The 22,034-nt window shown below is 35.0% G+C and overlaps 1 protein-coding gene across 10 annotated transcripts in view; it reads left to right on the top strand.

The window, feature by feature from the left end:
* FAM172A (family with sequence similarity 172 member A) overlaps positions 1 to 22,034 on the top strand; it is a 416,550-nt gene that overhangs the window by 30,239 nt on the left and 364,277 nt on the right. For 6 of the 10 annotated variants that reach the window (XM_034656488.1, XM_019808770.2, XM_034656492.1 and 3 more), the window contains exons 2-3: positions 12,923 to 13,024; positions 17,380 to 17,480. In XM_034656488.1, the coding sequence (XP_034512379.1) occupies positions 12,955 to 13,024; positions 17,380 to 17,480 (171 nt within the window). In that variant the 5' untranslated portion in view covers positions 12,923 to 12,954. Of the gene's footprint in view, positions 1 to 3,013; positions 3,138 to 12,922; positions 13,025 to 17,379; positions 17,481 to 22,034 lie in introns of all 10 variants that reach the window. The other 4 variants (XM_019808766.2, XM_034656489.1, XM_034656491.1 and 1 more) reach the window with 1 other exon arrangement.

Genomic DNA, 22,034 nt, shown 5'->3' with positions numbered 1-22,034 from the left:
ATCACAGATAATAATTAGTAGTCTCCTAACTTATATGTCATCACTTCAGTAAATTGTGATATGTATTTTTTGGTTATCTCATGTAAAATTAGAATATAATTATTAATTGCTGTGTAGTCTTGAGAATCTTGAAAATGATTCTTTAAAATGTGCACTTTTTTTCCCCTTTTTACTCATTCATTTTTAAATTCAGCAGATACCCGGTGAGTTCTAAACATGCCAGACATGTGCTGGGGACAGACATGATACCTGTCCTCAGGGAGATCAAAATCTAAAGGTGGAATGTGTTATTAAACATTGTACAGTATTGAGAGCTTTTTTCCCAAGGTTTTTTTTTTTTTGAGATGTAATTATAACACTATGTAAGTCTAAGGTGTACAGTGTAATTGTTTATATATGTGTATATTGCAAAATGATTCCACAATAAGGTTAGTTAACATATCCATCTGCTCACATTGTTAACTGTCTTTGTGTGTGTGTGTGATGAGAACTTTTAAGATCTACTTAAAAGTTGCTGCTTAGCAACTTCCAAGTATGCAATACAGGATTGTCAATTGCAGTTGCCATGGTACACTAGGTCTCCAGAACTTTAAAATGTGAATCTTGAAAATGACTCTAGCACCAAAATTTTTTTATAATTTCACCCATTAAAACAGTCACAATGAAATAATAGTATAAATTGTTCACTTTAGAAATCAGGCAATTTGGGGCCAATGAAAAATAACCTAACTGCTTATATTTAGAAGTAATACTGGGTTAGCAGAGGGATAGAGTAAACAATGCAAGAAGTTCCTGTAGGTAGTTAAATTAGTTGTGTAATTGTTAACAGAGAGCAGTGAGTGGGATCTCTCATTATGAACATTTCCCTTCATTTTCTGGTATAGGATTGGTGTATAGTAGGGAGTTGCTGGTAAAACCTGTGCACAAACTTGTGGGACTTGACAGATAAGACAAATACCTGCATTTAATAGATAAACCTTACAAATATTGCTTTTTTATGACAGTGATGTGATTATCTTTGTAGGTCTTATATATTTTATAAGTGGATATTTGACAGTTTGTTTTGGTAGCTACAAAGTTAGGCTCCCACCTGGGCCATGACCTTGTTTCTTTTAACTCACCACTGAACCCTGGTGTCTTACACATCACCCACCATTCAAACTACAATTCTTGAAGGAATGTAGATACATTATTCATGTAGATATATAGAGGTTTCAGTTACCTGTTCACAGAAGAAAAATAACAACTTCTTCCCTGCTTAGTGAGAATGCCTTCCCAGTCAAACATATTCTCATATTGTAGTTATTCCTATCAGGAAAGCTCTGTTGACAAACAATATTACTGCTAGTAATAGCAATGTATCAGCTATACATACCTTCTATAATACTAACTCTCAACCATTGTTACTTGAACTACATTTTATAAATGAGGAAACTGAAGATTTTGGATATTAAGTGTCTTGTCCCTGGCCACAGAGCTATTGTTAAATGGTGAAGCCATGGTACATTTATAACAATTAAAAAATTTGTAAGCCAGCATACATTGAGCATTTAATTACACATCAGGTACTATGCTAAATATTTTGCATTTAGCTTCACTGTAACAGTATGAGGGAAACATGATTATCATTGCCATTTTTCATATTTGGAAATAAGGGACAGAGAAGTTAAATAATTTGTCTAGGATACATGTAGTTTATGGTGAAGCCAGAAGGTCTTTTCTCTTATACCACCCCCCATCCCTCCAGTTAGAATTGAGATAAGGGCAATATGATTTATGACTCTTTGGAACATTCATAGTTTAAAAAATATTATTTTCAGTATTAGTTTGTTTAAGATTTTATTTATTTATTTATTTGACAGAGTGAGAGAAAGAGAGAGCGTAAGCAGGCAGAGTGGCAAGCAGAGGGAGAGGAAATTGCAGGCTCCCCACTGAGCAGAGAGCCCAGGACCCTGGGATCATGACTTGAGCCAAAGGCAGGCACTTAACTGACTGAGCCACCCAGGCGTCCCTCAGTATTGGTTTTTTTTTAAGTATTTTCTGCTACACTCTGTTGATTGTGAAAATGCCTCAGCTTTTAAAGATAATTATAAAATATCCCTCTGAGTGGAAACTAAAGTTTGCTTTATAGATAGCAAATAAATTGGGTTCCTCAATCAGAGGAATATTCAGTCTCATTTTATTTCATTAACAGTCATGGATTGACTAATTAGTTTAATTTTTTTCTATTGTTTGTGTTGCATTTTTGTTTTTTTAAACTTTAGAAGTAGTGATTTTTTTTTTTTTTGAGTCTTCGTGGGCACCCTGGGAAAAAGCATCTGTTTATAGTGTAAATGCCTTCCCTTTGGCCAAAATAGAGTAGAATTAGATTTTTAATCATAATTTTATATTATGATTGTTTACTGGAGTGCCATTTATAGAGTATGGCTTCCAGACATTGAAGTTGACATAGTTTCATTTTTAAAAGGGCTGATTTTTTTCCCTTAAAGTTGTATTTTGAATTATACCAGAGGTAACTTATAGCTACTTTATGTGTTCATGTATTTTTCTCCTTCTGACTACCTGTTCTGGGAGGAAGACATTCTGACCTTGTAACTGGCACATGCTTATAGTTTATTTTAAAAGAAATTTCAGGCTTTTGAAACTACCTGAAGATATTTTTTAAAAACCATTAGATGATAGAGAATTAAACTTTACATAGTAAGTTTAGCTAAATTAAATTCAACAACTTTAGGTATCTGTATGTATAAGGTATTGTGTTCGGTGACATGAGGGATATAAAGATGACAAAAACTTGATACCTCTATCCTGGGGTTTGTAATCTGTTAGCTGATCCAAACAAATACATAAATAACCGTAATGCAAGGCAGGCTATGATAAGTACTGTGGTATAGGCATCAACAAAGTGCAGTGGGAAATCAGAGAGATTAATCCCAACTGGGAGGATCTAGGAAGTTATCATGGAGTAGGTAGGATTGAGTAGAGCTTAATTTATTGCTTTCATTCATTCTAGACTGTCTTCTGAAGATTGATGTCTATTTCCTTGAGCTCTTTAATTTTGTTGCCAATTTGGATAAGCATGGCACAAATCCAGCAGGGAGGTCCAGATGAAAAAGAAAAGACTACAGCACTGAAAGGTACATACTTAATTTGCTTTTTCAGGGTATTTTCATTATGCCTAATGAAGGCATAGAATATTTAGGTTATCTTCTATTCATTTCAATTCTAAAATAAGAATGCGAGTGTTTAATCCGTTTGTAATTCTTTGTATCCCTCACAACAACTATTTCAGTGTCTGAGATATAGTATGTACTCAGTAAATAGATTAGAGACTCATGTAATTTTACAACTGTAAGAACTCATAAGTCTTTTCTTATCCAGAGTCGTATATTTAATGGTAAAACTAACACTGTAGATCTCTTGAGTTAAGACTATTGCCATTATCATATTTTTGTTGATCAGAATGTCATGCTAGGCTAGTATAATGATCTGCCTAATAATCCAGTATTCTTTCTTTCTGGTATTAATTAGGGATATTTTTTGAAAGGCTGTCCATGTTAACACCTTGGAGGGAATCTACCCTAGACATTCTTTGGGAATTTTGAGTTCTAGACTTTTTTTAAGCCTGCAGTCTAAAAGAATTTTACTCCTAAAATAAGTGTGTTTTGTTGAACTGAAAGATCTCTTCAATGGATTTTCTAAATGTTGAGATGCCCACTATGCCAGATAACGAGTCTCCTTATGTGTTCAATGTAGAATCTTTGTGGTCTTCATGATGCTTTGTAGGTAATGCCCCAGACCATCTTGACTGCATCCATTTTTCTGAATCCCTCACTACTATCTTACCCTGCTTTACAAGGCTGGATGATAAAGATACCTCAAGAATCTCTCCTACTACCTTTTATCTCTTTTCATGGAAGCCTAAAGCATATATATGATAAACCAGCCAGTTTCTTAGCTCACAGTTTGCCTCATCTTGTCCCTGCTTTTAGAGCTAATGTTCTGTCAAGGGGATGGTGTAAGTAGCCCTTACCTTCAAAAATGTAAAATGGCTAAGAGCGTTGCTTTCTTCTCACAAATGTGAGAGATGATGATGTTTTGGATTGGATGATGACAGATTCTGATTATGTTTTGAAGGAAGAGATGACATGATTTTCTGTGGGATTAGACTTGGGATGTTAGAGGACAAATCAAGATAAATTTGGAAGTTCTTGGCCTAAAAAGCTCTAAGATGGATGCTGTGTATTAGATTAAGAAAACTGGGGAAAGCAGGTTGTGGTGATGGTAGTGAAAAGCAAGAGTTAGGTTTTAGACATATTAAATATTAAACTGAGATCCCACTTAAACAAGAAGTAGAGAAATTGAGTATGGAGTTTTGGAGAGCATTTGGGTGAAGTTGAGTATGGAGTTTGGGAGAGCATTTGGGTTAGAGATAAAAGTTTTAGGAATCGTTAGCATAGAGGAAATATTTAAAGACCATAGGTCCTAATTGAGATCACCAGGGATGTCAGTGTAGACAGAAAAGAGAAGAGATCTGAACTTTGAGCCCTGGGACATCTCAATTCTCAGGTCAGGAAGATGAAGAGGAACCAGCAAAAGAGGCTGAAAATGAATTTCTAGTAAAATAGTCTGGGAACCAAGAGCAAGAGAGAGAGAGATCTTGAACACCAAATGAAGACAATGGGAGTAATTCATTCAGTCATAATAATGATTCAGGTTAGACAAGGACTGAGAAATTACTTTTAGGTTTGACAGTGTGGAGGTCATTGGTGATCATCACAAAGAGCTGTTTTCACAAATTGATGGAAATGAAAGCTCTATTGGAGAGCTTCCATAGAAAATGAGAAGAGAGGAATTGGAGACAGCTATGGACAATCCTGTAGAAGATTTTATTGTATGCTTGTGTGCTGCTGGAAATGACTAGCACTCTCAGAATAATGGTTGATTTAGGAGAAAGAACAGGAATGTGTTTGTTTCCTTCTAAATAGACCACTGGGTTTCCTAGATAGACTTTGTGCATCTTCAGCCTTACTCGATAATGTGAAAATTATATCTTCCAAATAGTCATTCCAATTTACACTTCCTCAAGCACTATATAAGAGTTTATATAGGTTTGCTGGAGTTTAGAGCTAGTAAAATTATGTAAAAAGAATATGAATAGGGTCTAAAGTTGGGATTGTCTGGATTCAAACTCAGGTTTTTCTACTTACCATGAACTAGCTACATAGCTTCTCTGAATCTTTTAATTCATTAGTACTATAGGAATAAGAATGTCTGGTACACATGAGCTTGTAACAATTAATGAAGGAGTTAAATTGGAAATATTAGAAAATAAAGTGGCAGTGCATAGCAAAGTATATTTAGAACAAATTGTCAAACTGAATTAAACTTTATCTTTAAAATATTCTACTTGTCAGTGTTATGGATTATACTTTTGGTGTCATGTCTATGCATCCTTTGCCTAACCGTGGTTTGTGAAGATTTTCTCCTGTGTTTTCTTCTAAAGGTTCTATAATTTTAGATTTTACATTTAAATTAATGTTACATTTTTTTTTAATTTTTTTTTTAAGATTTTATTTATTTATTTGACAGAGATAGAGACAGCCAGCGGGAGAGAGAACACAAGCAGGGGGAGTGGGAGAGGAAGAAGCAGGCTCCTAGCGGAGGAGCCCGATGTGGGGCTCGATCCCGTAACACCGGGATCACGCCCTGAGCCAAAGGCAAACACTTAACGGCTGTGCCACCCAGGCGCCCCTAATGTTACATTTTGAGTTAATTTTTATGTAAGGTAGGAGATCTAAGTCAAGGTGTGTGTGTGTTTGGTTGGTTGGTTTTTGGGGGCCTGTTAATGTCTATTTGCACCAGCACCGTTTGTGAAAAGGACTGTCTTTCTGCCGTGGAATTACTTCTTCCATCTTTGTAAAAAATGAATTGTGTATATTTGGGTGTTTGGATGGCCTTGTTTTGGGTTCTCTGTTTTGCTCCATGGAGCTTTGTCTCTTCTTTAATATCGCACTCAATTGATTACTGAAGTAGTATATCTGTAACTTGAGTAGAGTGATACGTCCCATTTTATTCTTTTTCAAAATTGTTTAGCTATTAGCTATTCTAGGTTGTTTGCTCTGCCATATAAATTTTAGAGTAAAATTATATTTGCAAAAAATATACTGAGATTTTGATAAGAATTTACTTAAACCTATAGATGAATATGGGGAAAATTGACATCTTTATTGCGTCTTTCAATCTATGACATGGTATGTCTCTCATTTATTTAGATCTTTCATGTCCTTCATCAGCATTTTGTAATTTTCAAAGTATAAGTTGTAAACATTTGTTATTAGATTTATGCCTAAGTTTTAATTATTTAGAGTGATTATGAACAGTCTTGTGTTCTTAATTTCAGTTGCTACATGTTTACTGATAGTTTGTGGAAATATAATCAAGTTTTATGTGTTGCTATTATATCTTATGACTTTCCTAGAGTTATTTAATAGTTCTAGAAATTTTTGGGGTAGATTCCTTGATATTTTCTATGTAAACCATCATGTCATTTGTACATTGGACAGTAAACCTTTTATTTCCTTTCTTGCTTTTTTTGTACTTGCTAGGATTACTAATACTATGTTGAATAAGAATAGTGAAAAAAATGGACATTCTTTCCTTGTTCTCAGGGGTAATAGTGAATGGTGACACTCCCATTTTACCCCTTTATTTTTAGACCTGTAAATTATGCTACAGGAGAAATAGCACCATATATAGGACAACGATTCTGAGTATGTACAACCTTCTGGAGAGTCTTGCTTAGCCCAGCAAGGTTCTGTCACCTAGCTGGCACTGTAATGAATCTTTAAAAGGCTATTTCACCATTCTCTCAAACTAGCTATTTCAGGATAGTGGGGAAAATGGTAAGACCAATGAATTTCATGAGCATGGGACCACTGTTCCAGTTCTTTTTCTGTGAAGTGAGCTTCTTGATCAGAAGCAATGCTCTGTGGAATACCATGATGATAGATAAGGCATTCTGTAACTCCACGAATAGTAGATATGGCAGAAGCATTACCTGTGGGGAATACAAATCTGTATTCAGAGACAGTGTCTATTCCAGTAAGAACAAAATGTTGCTTCATTCATAATGGTCTGATGTAATCCACTGTGACCAGGTAGCTTACTGATCACTTTCGGGAATGATGCCATACTGGTGACTAAGTGTTGTTCTTTGCTGCTGGCAGATTGGACAATCAGTAATGGCTGTAGCCAGGTTGGCTTTGGTGAGTGTAAGTTCATATTGATGAGCCCGTGCGTAACATCCATCTCTGCCACTGTGGCTACTTTGTTCATGAGCCCGTTGGGCAATGACAGAGGTGGCTGGGGAGAGAGGCTGACTGGCCTCCACAGAGGGAATCCTCTTACCCACTTGATTATTACTATTTTCCTCCTTTGAGGTCACCTTTTAGTAAGCATTAATTTGGGACACATATCTTTCACTTCTTTTGCCTGTTCAGAGGGGACTATTCATGTAACTCTTTTCCAAATTTCCTTGGTGCCAGTTTTCCGATCCTATTCCTTCTAGGTCCCTGTCCATCCAGCCAAACCAGTGGCCACAACCCATGAATCATTACGTAGTTACTTCTGTGGCCATATCTTTTCCCAAGCAAACAAAACAGCCAAGTGCAGTGCTCTCAGTTCTTCCCATGGGGGAGATTTCCCTTTACCACTTTCCTTCAGTGGTATCCCAGAAAGCATCTCTGGTGCTTTAGCCTCACTTTTGGGTGGTGCCTGAATATTTTGCAGAACCATCTATAAAGCAGACCCCAGTCTTCTCCTCTTATATCTCCTGATGGTAGGAACCCGCCATGAGGCCTTGGGTGATGCCACTAGATAGAAGGTCAGTGTAGCAGGAATGGAGGCTATATGCATTTGGGCTACTTCATGTAACTAACTTTTGCCTTCACAGCCTACTCAGTTCTGATCAGATATACCATTCCCATTTGATGATGGAGCGCTGTTGTACACCCCCGACTTTATGACTTAATGGGTCAGATAACGAATGTCCCATTTATGGTGGGTAATTAAGGTAACATGGTAACTTGGTATCTCATGCTTAAGCATTCAGTGTCTACTAAGGCCCAGTGTCAGGCCACGAAGAGTAGTTACCTGTGGTAGATGGCAGGGCTTTACACCAAGATGCTAAGGGCCTTGCCAAAGATTCCAAACAGCATCCCAGGTTTCCCAATTTATTGACTTAGTTCTCACTGTAAGGTCTGGCAAAAGATAAGAGCTATTACAGAGCTCTTCAGGGATGCCAGTGTTCTCCTCACAAATTTATTTCTCATTGTTGTAGGGAAGGTATGTCTTCTGGTTCTCCCTTGGTGGCCGAGTAGTATGACAAATCCATTCTAACATTTCTATCTTCTAAAACCTTTGTATTCCTTCCTCTGCATTAAACCAAAGCATGTCTGGCATTTGATCAATCATACAAATGTAGAGCCCTTCCTAACTCCTCAAGCTGCAATGTTAAATAATAGACAGTATGTGCTTAGCGAGCCTATATCAATAAATATGACCTGATTGTTCTTTCCAGCATTGTTCCATACCCTTAATATTTATTCCCACACATGTTCTCTGGATTTCTGGCTGTATAAATTAGAAAAAACAGGTAGTTCTTTTGTTGTGTTTGGTGTTGTGCAGCTCCTTATGAGTCACACTTTATACCTCACCTTTAGTGGCCTGCTGTGACTTGAGTGTAGTTGAAAGTCTAGGTGCAAAGGCTTTGGGCTGTGGGTCCTGAAGAGAATCAGCTTTTTAAGAAAAATTTGAGAGAGAGAGAATGAGGGAGAGGGAGGGACGGAGATAGAGGGAGAGGCAAGTGACTATCCACTGAGCAGGGAGCTTGATGCGGTGCTCGATCCCAGGACCCTGAGATCATGACCAGAGCCAAAGTCAGACGCTTAATTGACTGAGCCACCCATGTGCCCCCGAGAATCAGCTTTGTCTTGCCTGGCAGCAGCCTGAGGGGAAAGCATTACAGTTTCTTTAGGCAACGAAGGTTAACTTTCCCAGACTAAGGTAGAGAGACCACTTCTACTGAGGGTGGGAAAGCTTCTTCCATTGACAAAGAATTATCAGAATTTGAGAGTCATTGTCCCCAGCTGCATCAGGGTTTTCCCACATGTCGCCATTCCAATTTGCAGGATCCCATTCTTTTCCAGTTAGTGTCCTCACTTTAACAATGGACACCTGTGAGACTGGTAGTTACTTGCATTATAATTCCGCTAGTTGCAGGATGAGATTCTGTGCTTGATTTTTGACAATCTCAGCCCCTCAGCTATAAGAGATAAAGGTTACCTTCAGGGCACACTTAGAAAATTAGAGGTTATTTATGCTGTGCTTGAGCTGGGATTTGAATTCCTGAATTTGTCCCTTTTTTCCACTTCCTTGTGCAGTGACCCTAGGAGCAACCAGCCAATTTCATAATGTTGTTAGTTTTCCAGAAGTGTTTGAAAGTATCATATACATATTCATCCAGATTCAGATGTCAATCTCAAACAGGAACACCTTCACAGACATGCTCAGAGTAAGGTTTAACCAAGTATCTGGGCACTGCAGGGCTCAGTCAAGTTGACACATAAAATTAACCATCACACCATTCCTCTCTGTCTTTGGACACTTAGGTTGTTTCTTGGCTATTGTGAATAATGCTGCTATGAACATGAGTGTACAAATATCTGTTTTAAGTCTCTATTTTCATTTCTTTTGGGTGTCAAGTGGTATTTTTATCCAATTATTGCATATGCTTAGTTGAAGTTTAGAATTCTAAGTTGCTGAATCACTTTAATCACCAGAGGTGTGTTTTGTGTTGTTATCTTATGCATATTTAAGTTATATGGATTCAGTCATACTGTATTTTATAGGTGATTGAAGGTATTTTTAATGGAAATGTTTTATTATACTTGATTTTCACCTAATCCACTGTGTTTGGAACCCAGTCTCTGTGTAAAATGCAGCTTATAGTATTACTTTCTTTTTAAAAAGCAAGAAAAATAATTTCTGACATTTTCTTTCTACATGTCTTCTCAATGCTAATGAAAAAAAAAAATATCTGTATCTGGTTAATAGAGGAGAAGTTTGAGGAATGCCTATTTATTTAGTTTTCATTTTGTCATTCACAGCAACATTTCAAGCAAGGCAAAAGCATATTTCTGTATTCATAACTTTATTCTTTATAAGGTATGGAAGAGAGGGGGCAGAATATTTTAGGGTTGATATGGCACATAGAGTAAGTATGGTGATTTTGAAAGAGCATTGAGTTAGGTATTGGAAAATATAATTATTCCATTAATCCCAGTGTACTATTAAGGTATAATTTCGGACAAGCCATTTTTACTCTCTGAGCTCATTTTCTCATCTGAAAGACAGTGAAGGTGATAATACATGCTACTGTTTTATAGGGTTGTGATGATCAAGTAGGGTAAAGTAAGTGAAAACTTTAAATTGGTATGTAGATGTTAGGTGGCATTTTATGATTTGAGCTGATAGACAAAATGGCTGTTAGACATAATATATCTGCTTATATATTAGATGGTTGCTGTGTGCCTGATTAAAAGGTATCTAAGTTTTGAAATGTAGATGACTAAAGTGAAGGAGACTCAACTCATTGGAAAGAGAATTTTCAAGCTACTCCAAGCCATTTTTGCTATTAAAAAATCTATTTTGCTCTGTTTTGCAAAGAATTACATGGTGTTCAGAAATTCACTAATGAATCAGAAATTTGTCAGTGTATAACCCCTTTTTAGCCCAGTTTGCATATTATGTGACATTTTACATTTTAATAGAGAATTTACAAACATTTTTTGTTTTAGAATTTTGAAAAGATGCTATATTTTTATGTGAGTTGAGGTTTATTTGATATAGCAGTTTGAAGGGTACTAAAAAATTTTTTTGATGGCCTATCTTTATGGCCTACAGAAAGAGACTAGAGACTAGAGGTAGACAAACTACTTTTTTCTTTGGTGTATTTGATGTTCCATATATATGGATTTGTTATATCTCTGTATGTAAGAGACAGAAAGTGTTTCTTCTGAGATAATTCTTTTGTAGGAAAAGCGACTGTATTTATTTAGCTGGTTTCTTTTCAGGAACTTGAGTTAGAATGCAAAATCTCGAAACCTAAACATTTTTTTAAAAAAATCTTTTCTTCAGAACAATAAATTTGAGGTTTATCTTTTTGTTTTTCTGAGTTTTGATATAACTCTCTGATGCCATATAGTGAGAATTTTTGCCTCATCTTATAATAAGAGCCTAAAAGATGCCGCTAAATACTTGTTGACAGACTGAGCCTAGGCTGGGCCAGGGGAAAGATAAGCCTATAGCAAACATCTTGTGGTAACACAAAATAAAGAAATACTTAAAAAATAAAAAAATAAGAGCATGTCAGACAGTTACAGGAGACAGCTGAAAGAGCTTACAGCCATGGCCATTGCTGGAGCAATTTGAACAACAAAATAAATGATGTAGTATTGATTGTAACCCCAAGTATATAATAAATACCCATGATTCCATACTGATATAAGTAAGATTGAATAAATGTGTAAATGGAGGAAGAGAGACAAAAATTTCATACAGAAGAATTACAAATAATATATATAGGTATTCTCTGCTCCACAAGGTAGAGTATAATTCCACTCTTCCTCCTTGAAAGTGGGCTAGACTTATTCACTTCCAAGGAATAGATTATGGAAAGGGAGAAATAGTAACTTCATAGTTGAGATGTCTGGCAGACACTGCCTTAGCTAACTGATGGGAGATTAACATCCCCAGTGATGTTCCGTGGATATCATGTTTCCCTTGATATGATGATATGATATGATATGATATGATATGATATGAGGGGCAGTTTACCTCTGTAGTATTCTTTCTAAAAACCTGTAGCCCTAGTCTAATCACAAAATTAAAAAAAAAAATCAAACACACCTAAATTGAGGGTCATTCTACAAAATACCTAACCAGTATTCCTCAAAAGAGTCAAGATCATGGAAAAAAAGGCAAAGACTGGAATCTGTCACAGGCCAGAGGAGACTGGCAGACATGGCAGCTGCATGCGGTGTGGTATCCTGGATGGAATCCTGGAATAGAAATGGACATTAATGGGAAAACTGATGAATAATTTCTGGGCTTAGTTAATAGGAACGTACAGATGTTGGTTTCTTAACTTTCACAAATGTACCCTGGTAATGTAGGATGTTAACAATAGGTGAAACCAGGTAAAGGACCTACAGACACATCTGTACTTTTCTTTCAACTTTTCTGTAAATCCAAAATCATTTTGAAATAAAATGTTTATTTAAAAAACTTTGTTGACAGTTTTTTTGTTGTGTGGGAATCAAATGGTATGAATATAAAGACTGCTTTGTGTTAACCACATTTTCTCCAGTTAGCATGTTGTATTTTAATATTGTGATTTTTTCCTATAAAAATGAAATAATGTACTGTATTACCCCTATTTAAATTTGTAAGTTTCCTTATTCATAAATAGTAGTTTCATCTTTATATAAGAATTAGTGACCATTTAAAATAACTGAAACTTTTAAAACTATAGATGGAGGTTAGTAAGATACACATTAATAGCTGAATATTTTGAGGGGAAGAAGTTACTAATTTACTATACTGGTACATAGGATCTAAAATTGTGATTGTTTTGGGAATTATGATTTTGAAAGTGCTTTTGATATTGTCATGATGTAGCACTTGGGGAACTTAAAATTTTAAAAACATTATCAATAAGGCAACACATAAAAAATAATCTAGTAGAACAGAAGAATATGTAAAATAATAAAAAATGTAATCCTTGTTATTAACTTTGTTACTAAAATATGACTTTGTTACTAAGAAAATGAATGTAAGTGCATTTCATATTCTTTTCTAGATTTATTATCTAGGATTGATTTGGATGAACTAATGAAAAAAGATGAACCGCCTCTTGATTTTCCTGATACCCTGGAAGGATTTGAATATGCTTTTAATGAAAGTAAGTGGTTGTATGCTACATACAAGATTTATTTATCATGCTAATAGAATCATAGGACAGATACTATTCGCTATTTTTATTTGCCAGTTAAAACATTTTATGTATTTCATTTAAGAAATAATGACTTATCCCTTCATGGTGAAATTCTTCACTCAAGCAAAAGAACCAAATTATAATTTCCCATAATTATCAAGTCACTTAAACCAACGGACATGAATTTGATTTGACTTAATGTATTTCAACCCTGAGCTTTCAACTCTCTGGCATCCAATTGGAACTCCAATTAAATTACGTGGATAGAGGCTGTATTTAAATATTTTTTCCACATATTTAAAATGAAGTGGTTAGCAATTATCATCTGTGATGATATTTTAAAGCATAATACTCAGTTTTCCATGATTTTTTCAGGCAACATCCTTATTTTAAAATTTATTTTATTTTTTTAAAAGATTATCTATCTATCTATCATCTATCATCTATCTATCTATTTGAGAGAGAGTGAGAGCAAGAATGAGAGGCAGAGAAACAGAGGCTGACTCCCCGCTGAGCAGAGAGCCCTACACGAACCTCAATCTTGGGACCCCAAGATCATGATCTGAGCTAAAGGCAGATGCTTAACTGACTGAGCCACCCAGTCACCATGTTTATTTTAAAATTCATTAATTAAATTCTGAATAAGAAAGACTTTGCACTTGGGGTTTGGAAGAACATACCATAAGTTACAAGGATGTTTCTATAACAAAGAATTATGAATCACTGAATTAATAACAAACCGTTACACTTGAAGAGCACTGTTGTTACAGGTTTGGTAGCATTTAAGTTGTAGCTTTCTATTTGTTGCTCCACATCAGCTAAATTGGGTGATTTGTTATCATTGTAGTAGTGGATATCCCTTTTTAATAACAGTTATAGGTGTCAGGATTTATAGTGACAGTCTCTGTGTATCGGAAGATTAATTGATTTTAAACAGATGGTATTAGAAACTTTTATCTCTTTTCTGACATTAATTTTCATGCTTTTTAATAAAGGATATCTTAATGCCAAGATATGTATGAGTGGTAATATTTTGTTTTTTTCAAATTTCTTTATATTTTAATTAACAGAACCAAATGGGCATTGAGACTAAAATTCTTTCTTCCTTTAAAATGATTCCTAGATTCCTTCAGAACAGGAATTGGGTGGGATGTTAGTATTGTGTGTAAATCATAGAACTATGTTTGCTGTATGGATATAGGACATCAGTTTTCACTGAAGTCTATGTTTCATCTTCCGTGAATATTTCTTGAAGTGAATAAAAAACAAAGAAGGAATGCACTTTTTTTTTTTTTTAAAGTAGGCTCCATACCCAATATGGGGCTTGAACTCATGACCCTGAGATCAAGAGTTGCATGCTCTACCAACTGAGCCAGCCAGGTGCTCCAAAAGCAATAAACCTTTATGTTCTCCTTTCTTACCAGATACATACACACATCTTTTCATGCACTTGTACACCCTTGCATGTACTTACCTTGCATTCACATTTATGTACATACCTATACCTTTGCATACACATGTACCGTTTCATGTATGTATACCTCAAATGTGTGTGCATCCTTGCACACACCTACCATTTATTTTATAAGTGTCTTGCACATTGTGTTGCATAAACATAGACTAACAGTATGAGGCAGAAATGCTTGAATTCGAAGGAGAGAATGTCACTTTTAAGGATCTCTTTTTAGCCTGATACAGTTCACCTTTGAATATGGGTTAATGGTGAATATTTTTTCAAAGAGGTGAGGTTTTGGAAACAGAAAATTGGGTTTCAATACTAAACCCCTAAAAGGGCAATTCTAACTTAGGATCTTTGGGGACTTCTTTTTTAACTTTATGATAACAAAAACTCTTATGAAAGCTTTGAAATTAAACTTCCATTAACTGATTGAAGGAGTTTCTAATTTTTTCTAAAGGATTCTAAAGTAGTTGGGTAAAAGAAGAATTTGGATACAAATTTTATGCTAAGCCAAACAATTTATAACAAAGGGGAAGAGATTGTTTTTACCTGCATCAAATTGATACCTTATTCTTTCAAATCACCGTGCCTTTTCAAATACACCTTGTGTTTCCCATTGTTGTAATTGTGTAGGGCCCAGCTCAAATGTCCTTGCTGATGAAGTTGAAGGCTTTTCCCCTTTTCCCCTCACCTATACTCCCTCTGCTCTGGTGCATTATTATGAGGCAGCACACTTTTGTATCACTAAAAAAAAATAATTGGACTTGAATTTGAATACCGTCTTCCATAATACCTGATATTTATTGAACGCTTAATACATGCCAGGAATTATCCTAAGTACTTTCAACTTATTAATTCATTTAGGCAAGTGATAGCCTCTTGGAGGTCCTACACTCTGTAACAAATCTGATAAAATATATGGATACAGTTCCCAGAATAGCACACATTTTAGGTATACATGTGAAATTTTACAACCGATTTTAGGGGACCCTAAGCTAAAGTGTCCTAAATCTAAATCAGACCTTTGACAGTCACTGGAAGGATTGTCCAAACCTTTTAGAAATGCCATATTTGCAAGTAGAAATTAACATAAGTGATCCAGATATTTTTTCCTGAATAAAAATGTTCACTTCCTTTGCCTCTTAACCTTCTTTTCACTTTTTTTTTTTTTCAACCTTCTTTTCACTTTTAACACTAGTGCTAATAGGTGGCTATTTTAACAGCCCCATTTTCCTAAAGAATACAAAAAGAGGTGTTCCAGTGATTTAACACAATGTCTCATGTTGAGAGTATTAAAAACTTTAGAAATAAGGATTAGCCCTTATTTTGTTTATTTAAAAAGGCAATCTTGTATGTGGTGAAATTGATTCATAAAAATAGTGAAGTAGTTTTACTTGGAGTAGTATATTTCCAGGGTTCAGTTTTAGTGCCATAACTTCCCTTTCAACCTTTTGTCCACTCCTGCATGCCCTCATTGAATAAAAATCAAATACTAATTTCTACTCTGCATGTCACGTCCCTCTTCGGGTTCTAAACTCTTTCTTGTGCCGCACTGCTCTTAGCATAAAGTCCAGACCCAGTAGTTTGAGCCTTCTGGTTTTTGATCCCAACATGTTCTCCAGTGTTCTGCAGTTTGGCTCAGTACTTCTTTTTGTTACTGTTAAAATGAGTTGTTCACTGTTATTTGAATGTTCTCCATTTTTCACATTTTTGTTTAAATTGCTGGGTAGAGGCAGGGGAGAGTAGGTTAAAGTAATTGGCCTGTGGTCTGTTTCTCTCCTGATTACCAGCAGAACACTTCTGGGATAGAAAGAACACAGGTCGCCTGGTCTTTTCTCCTTATAAACTTGCTGATAATGTAATCTTTTAGTGAACACAGACTAATGTTTACTATAAGCAGAGTCTTTATCTATGGAACACTTTGAGCAGGATGACTGGGTTGGCATTGCTTGTGGTAAACGAACATATAATCTGTGGATATTTGAAGTATATTTCTCTGAAGAATATAGAAGCGGTACTACTCTCTGGCACATAAAATTGAAGTATTTTATAATCAAATGCTCACCAATGTATGAGGTGACCCTTTTGCCTCACTTAGAGACCCCCCTACTTTGGACCAGAGAGTGCTGGCAGTGAGAGGGAAGGACCTGGGAAGAAATAGCCAGGCTGTCCCAGACCTCTCCTGCTGTTTTTTGCCTATGCCTCTTGATTGCTTATTCTCTTGATATTATTAGCAAAGTTATTATCAGTAAAATCTCTGAATTGAGTGTGTCTGACTTGACAGTCCAAACTGGTGTTGGCTCTCTGCTTTTCTCCAATGTTCATTTGAAACCTTAACCATACTACAGGGCCTAGTTGAGAAATCCATTGGAACATCTAAACCTCTTCTAACCTATAGGGATCTTTCATTTTTCCAAACTCATTTTAGACTTTATTGTCTACATGAGTTGGCTGTAGCAGTTTTTAGATTGTTGACTTGCTTCATTCTTGTTAACTTCCTGAAAAGTTGCTTAACTTTTTGTTATTTATGCTTCTACTCCTCCAGTAACCTCTAAGTTTAGGAACTGGGACCATGTTCACAGCTGTAGCTAGCCAAGATCCTTATACATTATAGGCCCTTATATGTTGTTAATTTGCTTTAGAGAAATGAAGGTCAAAAGGCGCAGCATTTGAGTAGTTGGGGCCATTCTTTTATAGTATTTAGATGTTTGCATCATGTTGATATTTGAAGGAAAAATGTAAAGAAAAAAATGAAACTTCTGAGAAAGTTATATTAAATTTTTATCAGTCATTATTTGTTATATTTTTCATATTATTATAAATATACTCTGAATCATAGCAATGCTACTTGTTTATCTTCTAGAGGGACAGTTAAGACACATAAAAACTGGAGAACCATTTGTTTTTAACTACCGAGAAGACTTGCACAGGTGGAACCAGAAAAGATACGAAGCTCTAGGAGAGGTATGGTCATATATTCAACTTTAAACTTTTTTTTTTTTTTCAATTTTGAATAGTCATAATAAAGGTTTTGAAGCTAAAGCAGTTCATGAAGCCTTTCTTTAAAAAACAGTGATTTAAAAATTTTTTTGCATTTTTTTGTTTATTTCAGTGGTTATGTTTGAAACATATTCTCAGTTTCAAAGTTTATGTTTTTATGTAAACATATCCTTCCCATGATCTTAGTATTTTGTAGTGAGTCATTACATCAGAAAAGAAATTCATGCCAAATTTTATCTTTTAAATGTTTTTAAGAGGTTGAATCCTCTGCCATGCCAGGAGGAATAAGTGTTCTTTTTAAGTGCTTATCTTTAAAAAAAGAAAAGTGTTACCTATGTTAATTATATGAGGTGATGGATGTGTTAATTGTGTTAAGCTTGTTTATCATTCTACAACGTATGTATGTATCAAATCATCACAGTCAGTTATTCCTCAATAAAGGTTAAAAAAAAGGTTCTTATCTGTGTGAAGAAGATTGATATTAGTTTGGCTAATAAATTGGGTCTAACCTACTTAACGTTGACTTGATGAAGGCTTAGGCCTTGTGACTATTTAGGTTCCTCACATGGTACCACTGGAAAGAACCCTTGAAAGTGTCATTTGTCATTCAGGTGAATGTTCTGTTAAACCAAAAGTTTTTTTCATTCTATGTCATGGTAAGTAATTTTAATAAAATGCATATGGACACATTTGTTTAGTGTGATAACTATATACTACTTTAGTTCTCTAAGGAAAAGCTGAAGTTCCTATATTCCTGTTTTGATTCTTTAAAAAACTAGTCAGAATGAATTACTTGGTTAAACAGTAGCATAAAGAATATATGAAACTTAGTTTATGTTTGCTGGGCGACAGTTCTCCATGGATTGCATTTCCGCATGTGTCTGAGCAAAGACACTGACAGCTTTTGTTGTGGACTATCTTTTTGAGAGTGTTTGTATAGGAGACAGCTTGGAAGACAGAGATTGTGTCTTCCTCTAAGGCAGAGAGCAGATTTGTTTGCTATCCAAGAAAATGCTCTTCCCATCCCCCACTGGTGGCAAAGAATGGGCAGGTTTGCTAGCAACCCCCTTATGAGATTGGGGTTCATAAATTTTAAGGTTCTTCAGCTATGATAGAGTCCCACTGTGTGCTTAGTCTCTATCCTTAGCCTGTCCACATTGCCTTTTTGGGATTTGAAGGACAAAAGAAAGAGATGAAAATAAACTCATGCTGCTTGCTGTGTATCTTGAGTAATAAGTTCTTTTGTCTCTGACACAGAAGTCTAGTGTCTTTCGGCAGTATCCATGAAATAGTAGCAGGCTAACTTGTTAGCTTGCAAACGGGATAAAATCTCAGGCCCTTCAAAGTTCTTGACATTGTTCTTTAGCATTTATAGCTTAAGTATAATTAATGCCCTGAATAATTTCTGCTGCACATGAGATGCTTGCCCATTTCCATGTGAATTAATTATATGCTGCAGGCTAATATTATGTTGATTCTAGAACATCCATAGTATGTGACCTTACAGAAGAACTGAAGATGTTTGTTTTGTTTTGTTTTGTTTTTAAATGGGGCTTACAGTTTACTCTTTTCCATGAGCCACAAATATTTGTTCACTTGGACAGGCGCTGTTCTCTAAACAAACTTTGTCCTTTTTGGCATCTGCATCTTTGTCACCCTTAACCTCTACCCCCTAGCATCATCTCTGTCAAAACTTAGCAACTGTGTCTTATTAGATTATCCATGTACAAGTGATTCCTTTCTTCTAGGATCTCCTACCTTACGTTCTTTAGACGTATGGATCATCACAGGTTTAATTTTTGGTGACTCTTACTCCATGATAAAGTATTTTGAAGTTTCATTTTGACAATTATATAGAGAGAGGAAATATTCTGGATTATCTAGATTCCCCACCTCCCGTGCCTGCATTAACATTTGTGTTCATGATCAAGTTGGCCCCAAATGATCACCCCAAATCACAGGATTTTTTCTGTAATGTGGTGTACCTCAAATTTAGATCAATGGACCCCTGAGCTTCAAGTACCAATCCCATTTACTTCCTGATATATTTATCAAAAGTAAATACAACCTTCTAGCATAAATTGTCACAATAAAAGATCCAAGGATTAGAGAAGGGAAGTCTGGTTGTTAGCATTTTGTTCCCTATCTTGCTTCTCATGTCTCGTTTGAAATACTTGTTTTCATTACTAATCTCACTGTTGAAGGTTGCTTATTAATTGAATTTCATTTCCTACTTTTTAGGATGGAGGTGTATGAGTTCTAGTTACATACAAATAATGACAATTTTCACTATGGTGAATTTGTTTGATGTTCATTGCGGGGGGATTTAATAATCCATAGGTGGACCTATCTTTTTGTCCATATTCCTTCATTTCTATTTCTGAGCTTTGCCTTCCATATTTAACCACCTTACTGTCCTTCATTCATACCTTGTACTTTTATCTCATACTGTTTTTTGTCTTTGAAACGCCCTTGCTCCCTTGTTCATTATACCCCTACCTCCACCTGTGTTCAGGTTTTGGCTCTGATGTCTCCTAGGAAGCCTTCTGTCATCTCCTCTACCACTGTTTGTCTTTTTCTTTTCTCAATTTCCTTTTTTCTCATTCTCTTTTTCTGCCTATCTTGCCTTCTTCCAAGAACGATTTAAGGTGATTTTAAATGTGAATATGCCATTTAGCAAGATTAAAAATTAAGTTAAAAATAATAAAATAGAATTGAAAAATGTTAGTAAACTAATGGCATGAGTTTGCTTCCTTTCTCTTAAATTTATTACAGTATTTTTTTATGCTTGTCTTTCAGCATAAATTTGAGGGAAATTTGGGGAAATTTTCTGTNTTTTATGCTTGTCTTTCAGCAGTTTGGGGAAATTTTCTGTGTTCTCATGGTATTCGTTGAATAGTAAATGAGTATGATACAAATATGTAAACTATAAATTCTAGACCTATGCATTTTAGGAAATTTCTTGATTTTAGGAATTTGAACATAAAGATATGTTTTCTTATTGGAAGAAAGGAGAATGATATGCTATTGATAATTTATGCCATTTGTAAACTAAGCAATTTTCAATTATTTTACTCTAATTCCCATTTAATTTCTAAGAATTTCAGACAATTACAGCTTTGCTGATTAAAATTATTTGATTAAAAGTAGTCTGTATTTGTGACATGTTGTGTTGGAAAATTTTTATTTCTTCATAGTCAAACTCTAGACTTAATTTGCTATAATTCAGAAAACAGAAGTTCTTGTATAACTCTCTAAAGTTCCTAGAAAACAAATAAGGTTTGCATTTAAATTCTGGAAAAATTTAGTACTTCATGTTACCAGTGAGGTCGCTAGTTGCAGTTAAGTGAGAACTTGTAGAAAGCATCTCACCACGTCCTGGACACAGAAGCACTGAAGAACCTCCTTTCTCCTCATTGATGGATACGGTGGAATTCAGAAGATAGTGCAATTTGAGTTTATTGCCTAGGAGCCTGCCTTAATAAATAGCTTCTGATATGCTTAAGATTGAAGTTTTAAGGAAACAGATTCTGACTTCAGCCAACAATCTAAACCAAAACCGCTTCTGGTTTTTTTTTTTTTTTCTTTTAGTTTGTTCCTACTAAATGTCGAGTTTTGTCTTCACTAGAAAGCTTCTATGTATGTTTCACAATTGCCGTTTTAGTTTATGTTTATTTCTCTCTTAAGGAGATTATTATAGCAGTCATTCAGCAGAAATCATTTTTAAGACTTGCTCCTGAAATGCTCTGTCATTTCTATGTAAATTAAACTTATTGTGTAAGTAAAATAAACTGAGATGTCAGTTTGTTTTTAGAATGCAGTTCCATAACTACACAAAAGAATACTCTTTGCATTCACATAGTTAACGTTTTTATAGTCAAATGCTTTTGCTAATATGTCTTTTTTTTTTTTTTACTATCTACATATAGCTTGATAAAAATATATAGCCTATAATAAGTTTGGATAATTTATCTAAATTTAGTAAGATACTGTCAGGGTTTAAGGATGTGGGAGAGTGGTGTGAAAGGGTAATTTTCAAAATAGAATTCTTCAGTATATATACTGGAGTTGAATGCCAGAGAATAATGTTTCTGGTAGGCTCAATCAGGAAGACTCCAAAGGCTATCATGTTAAGTAGTAAGTAGAATTTAGGCTTTGGGCTTCATTTGTAGAAACCAGCATGTAATTTGTGAAATTTTCCCAACTATCTCTTTCATGTCAATGCTGAATTACTATTAATTACTATTCATTTTCTTAACTGATTTCAGTCTTTGCATTTCCTTTAATATTTATCTTAATTACTTTTTAAGAATTAATGAATTGTGAATGTGCTTAATAAGAGAATAGCAGTGATTAGATAGTCTTATAAGCACGGCTTTTTATTCTTGACTAGAATCACACAAAAACAACTAAGGGCATAATTTTTTTTTCACCTGTGAAGCCATCTGGTCCTGCACTTACATTTGTTGGGAGTTTTTTTTTTTTTTAATTTTTAATGATTTTTTTTTATTATATTAT

Source organism: Ailuropoda melanoleuca, chromosome 3, assembly GCF_002007445.2.
Source record: "Ailuropoda melanoleuca isolate Jingjing chromosome 3, ASM200744v2, whole genome shotgun sequence".
Taxonomy (NCBI): Eukaryota; Metazoa; Chordata; class Mammalia; order Carnivora; family Ursidae; genus Ailuropoda; species Ailuropoda melanoleuca.
The sequence above is the reverse complement of the archived record's forward strand: the minus strand, read 5'-3'. Positions and strand labels throughout refer to the sequence as shown.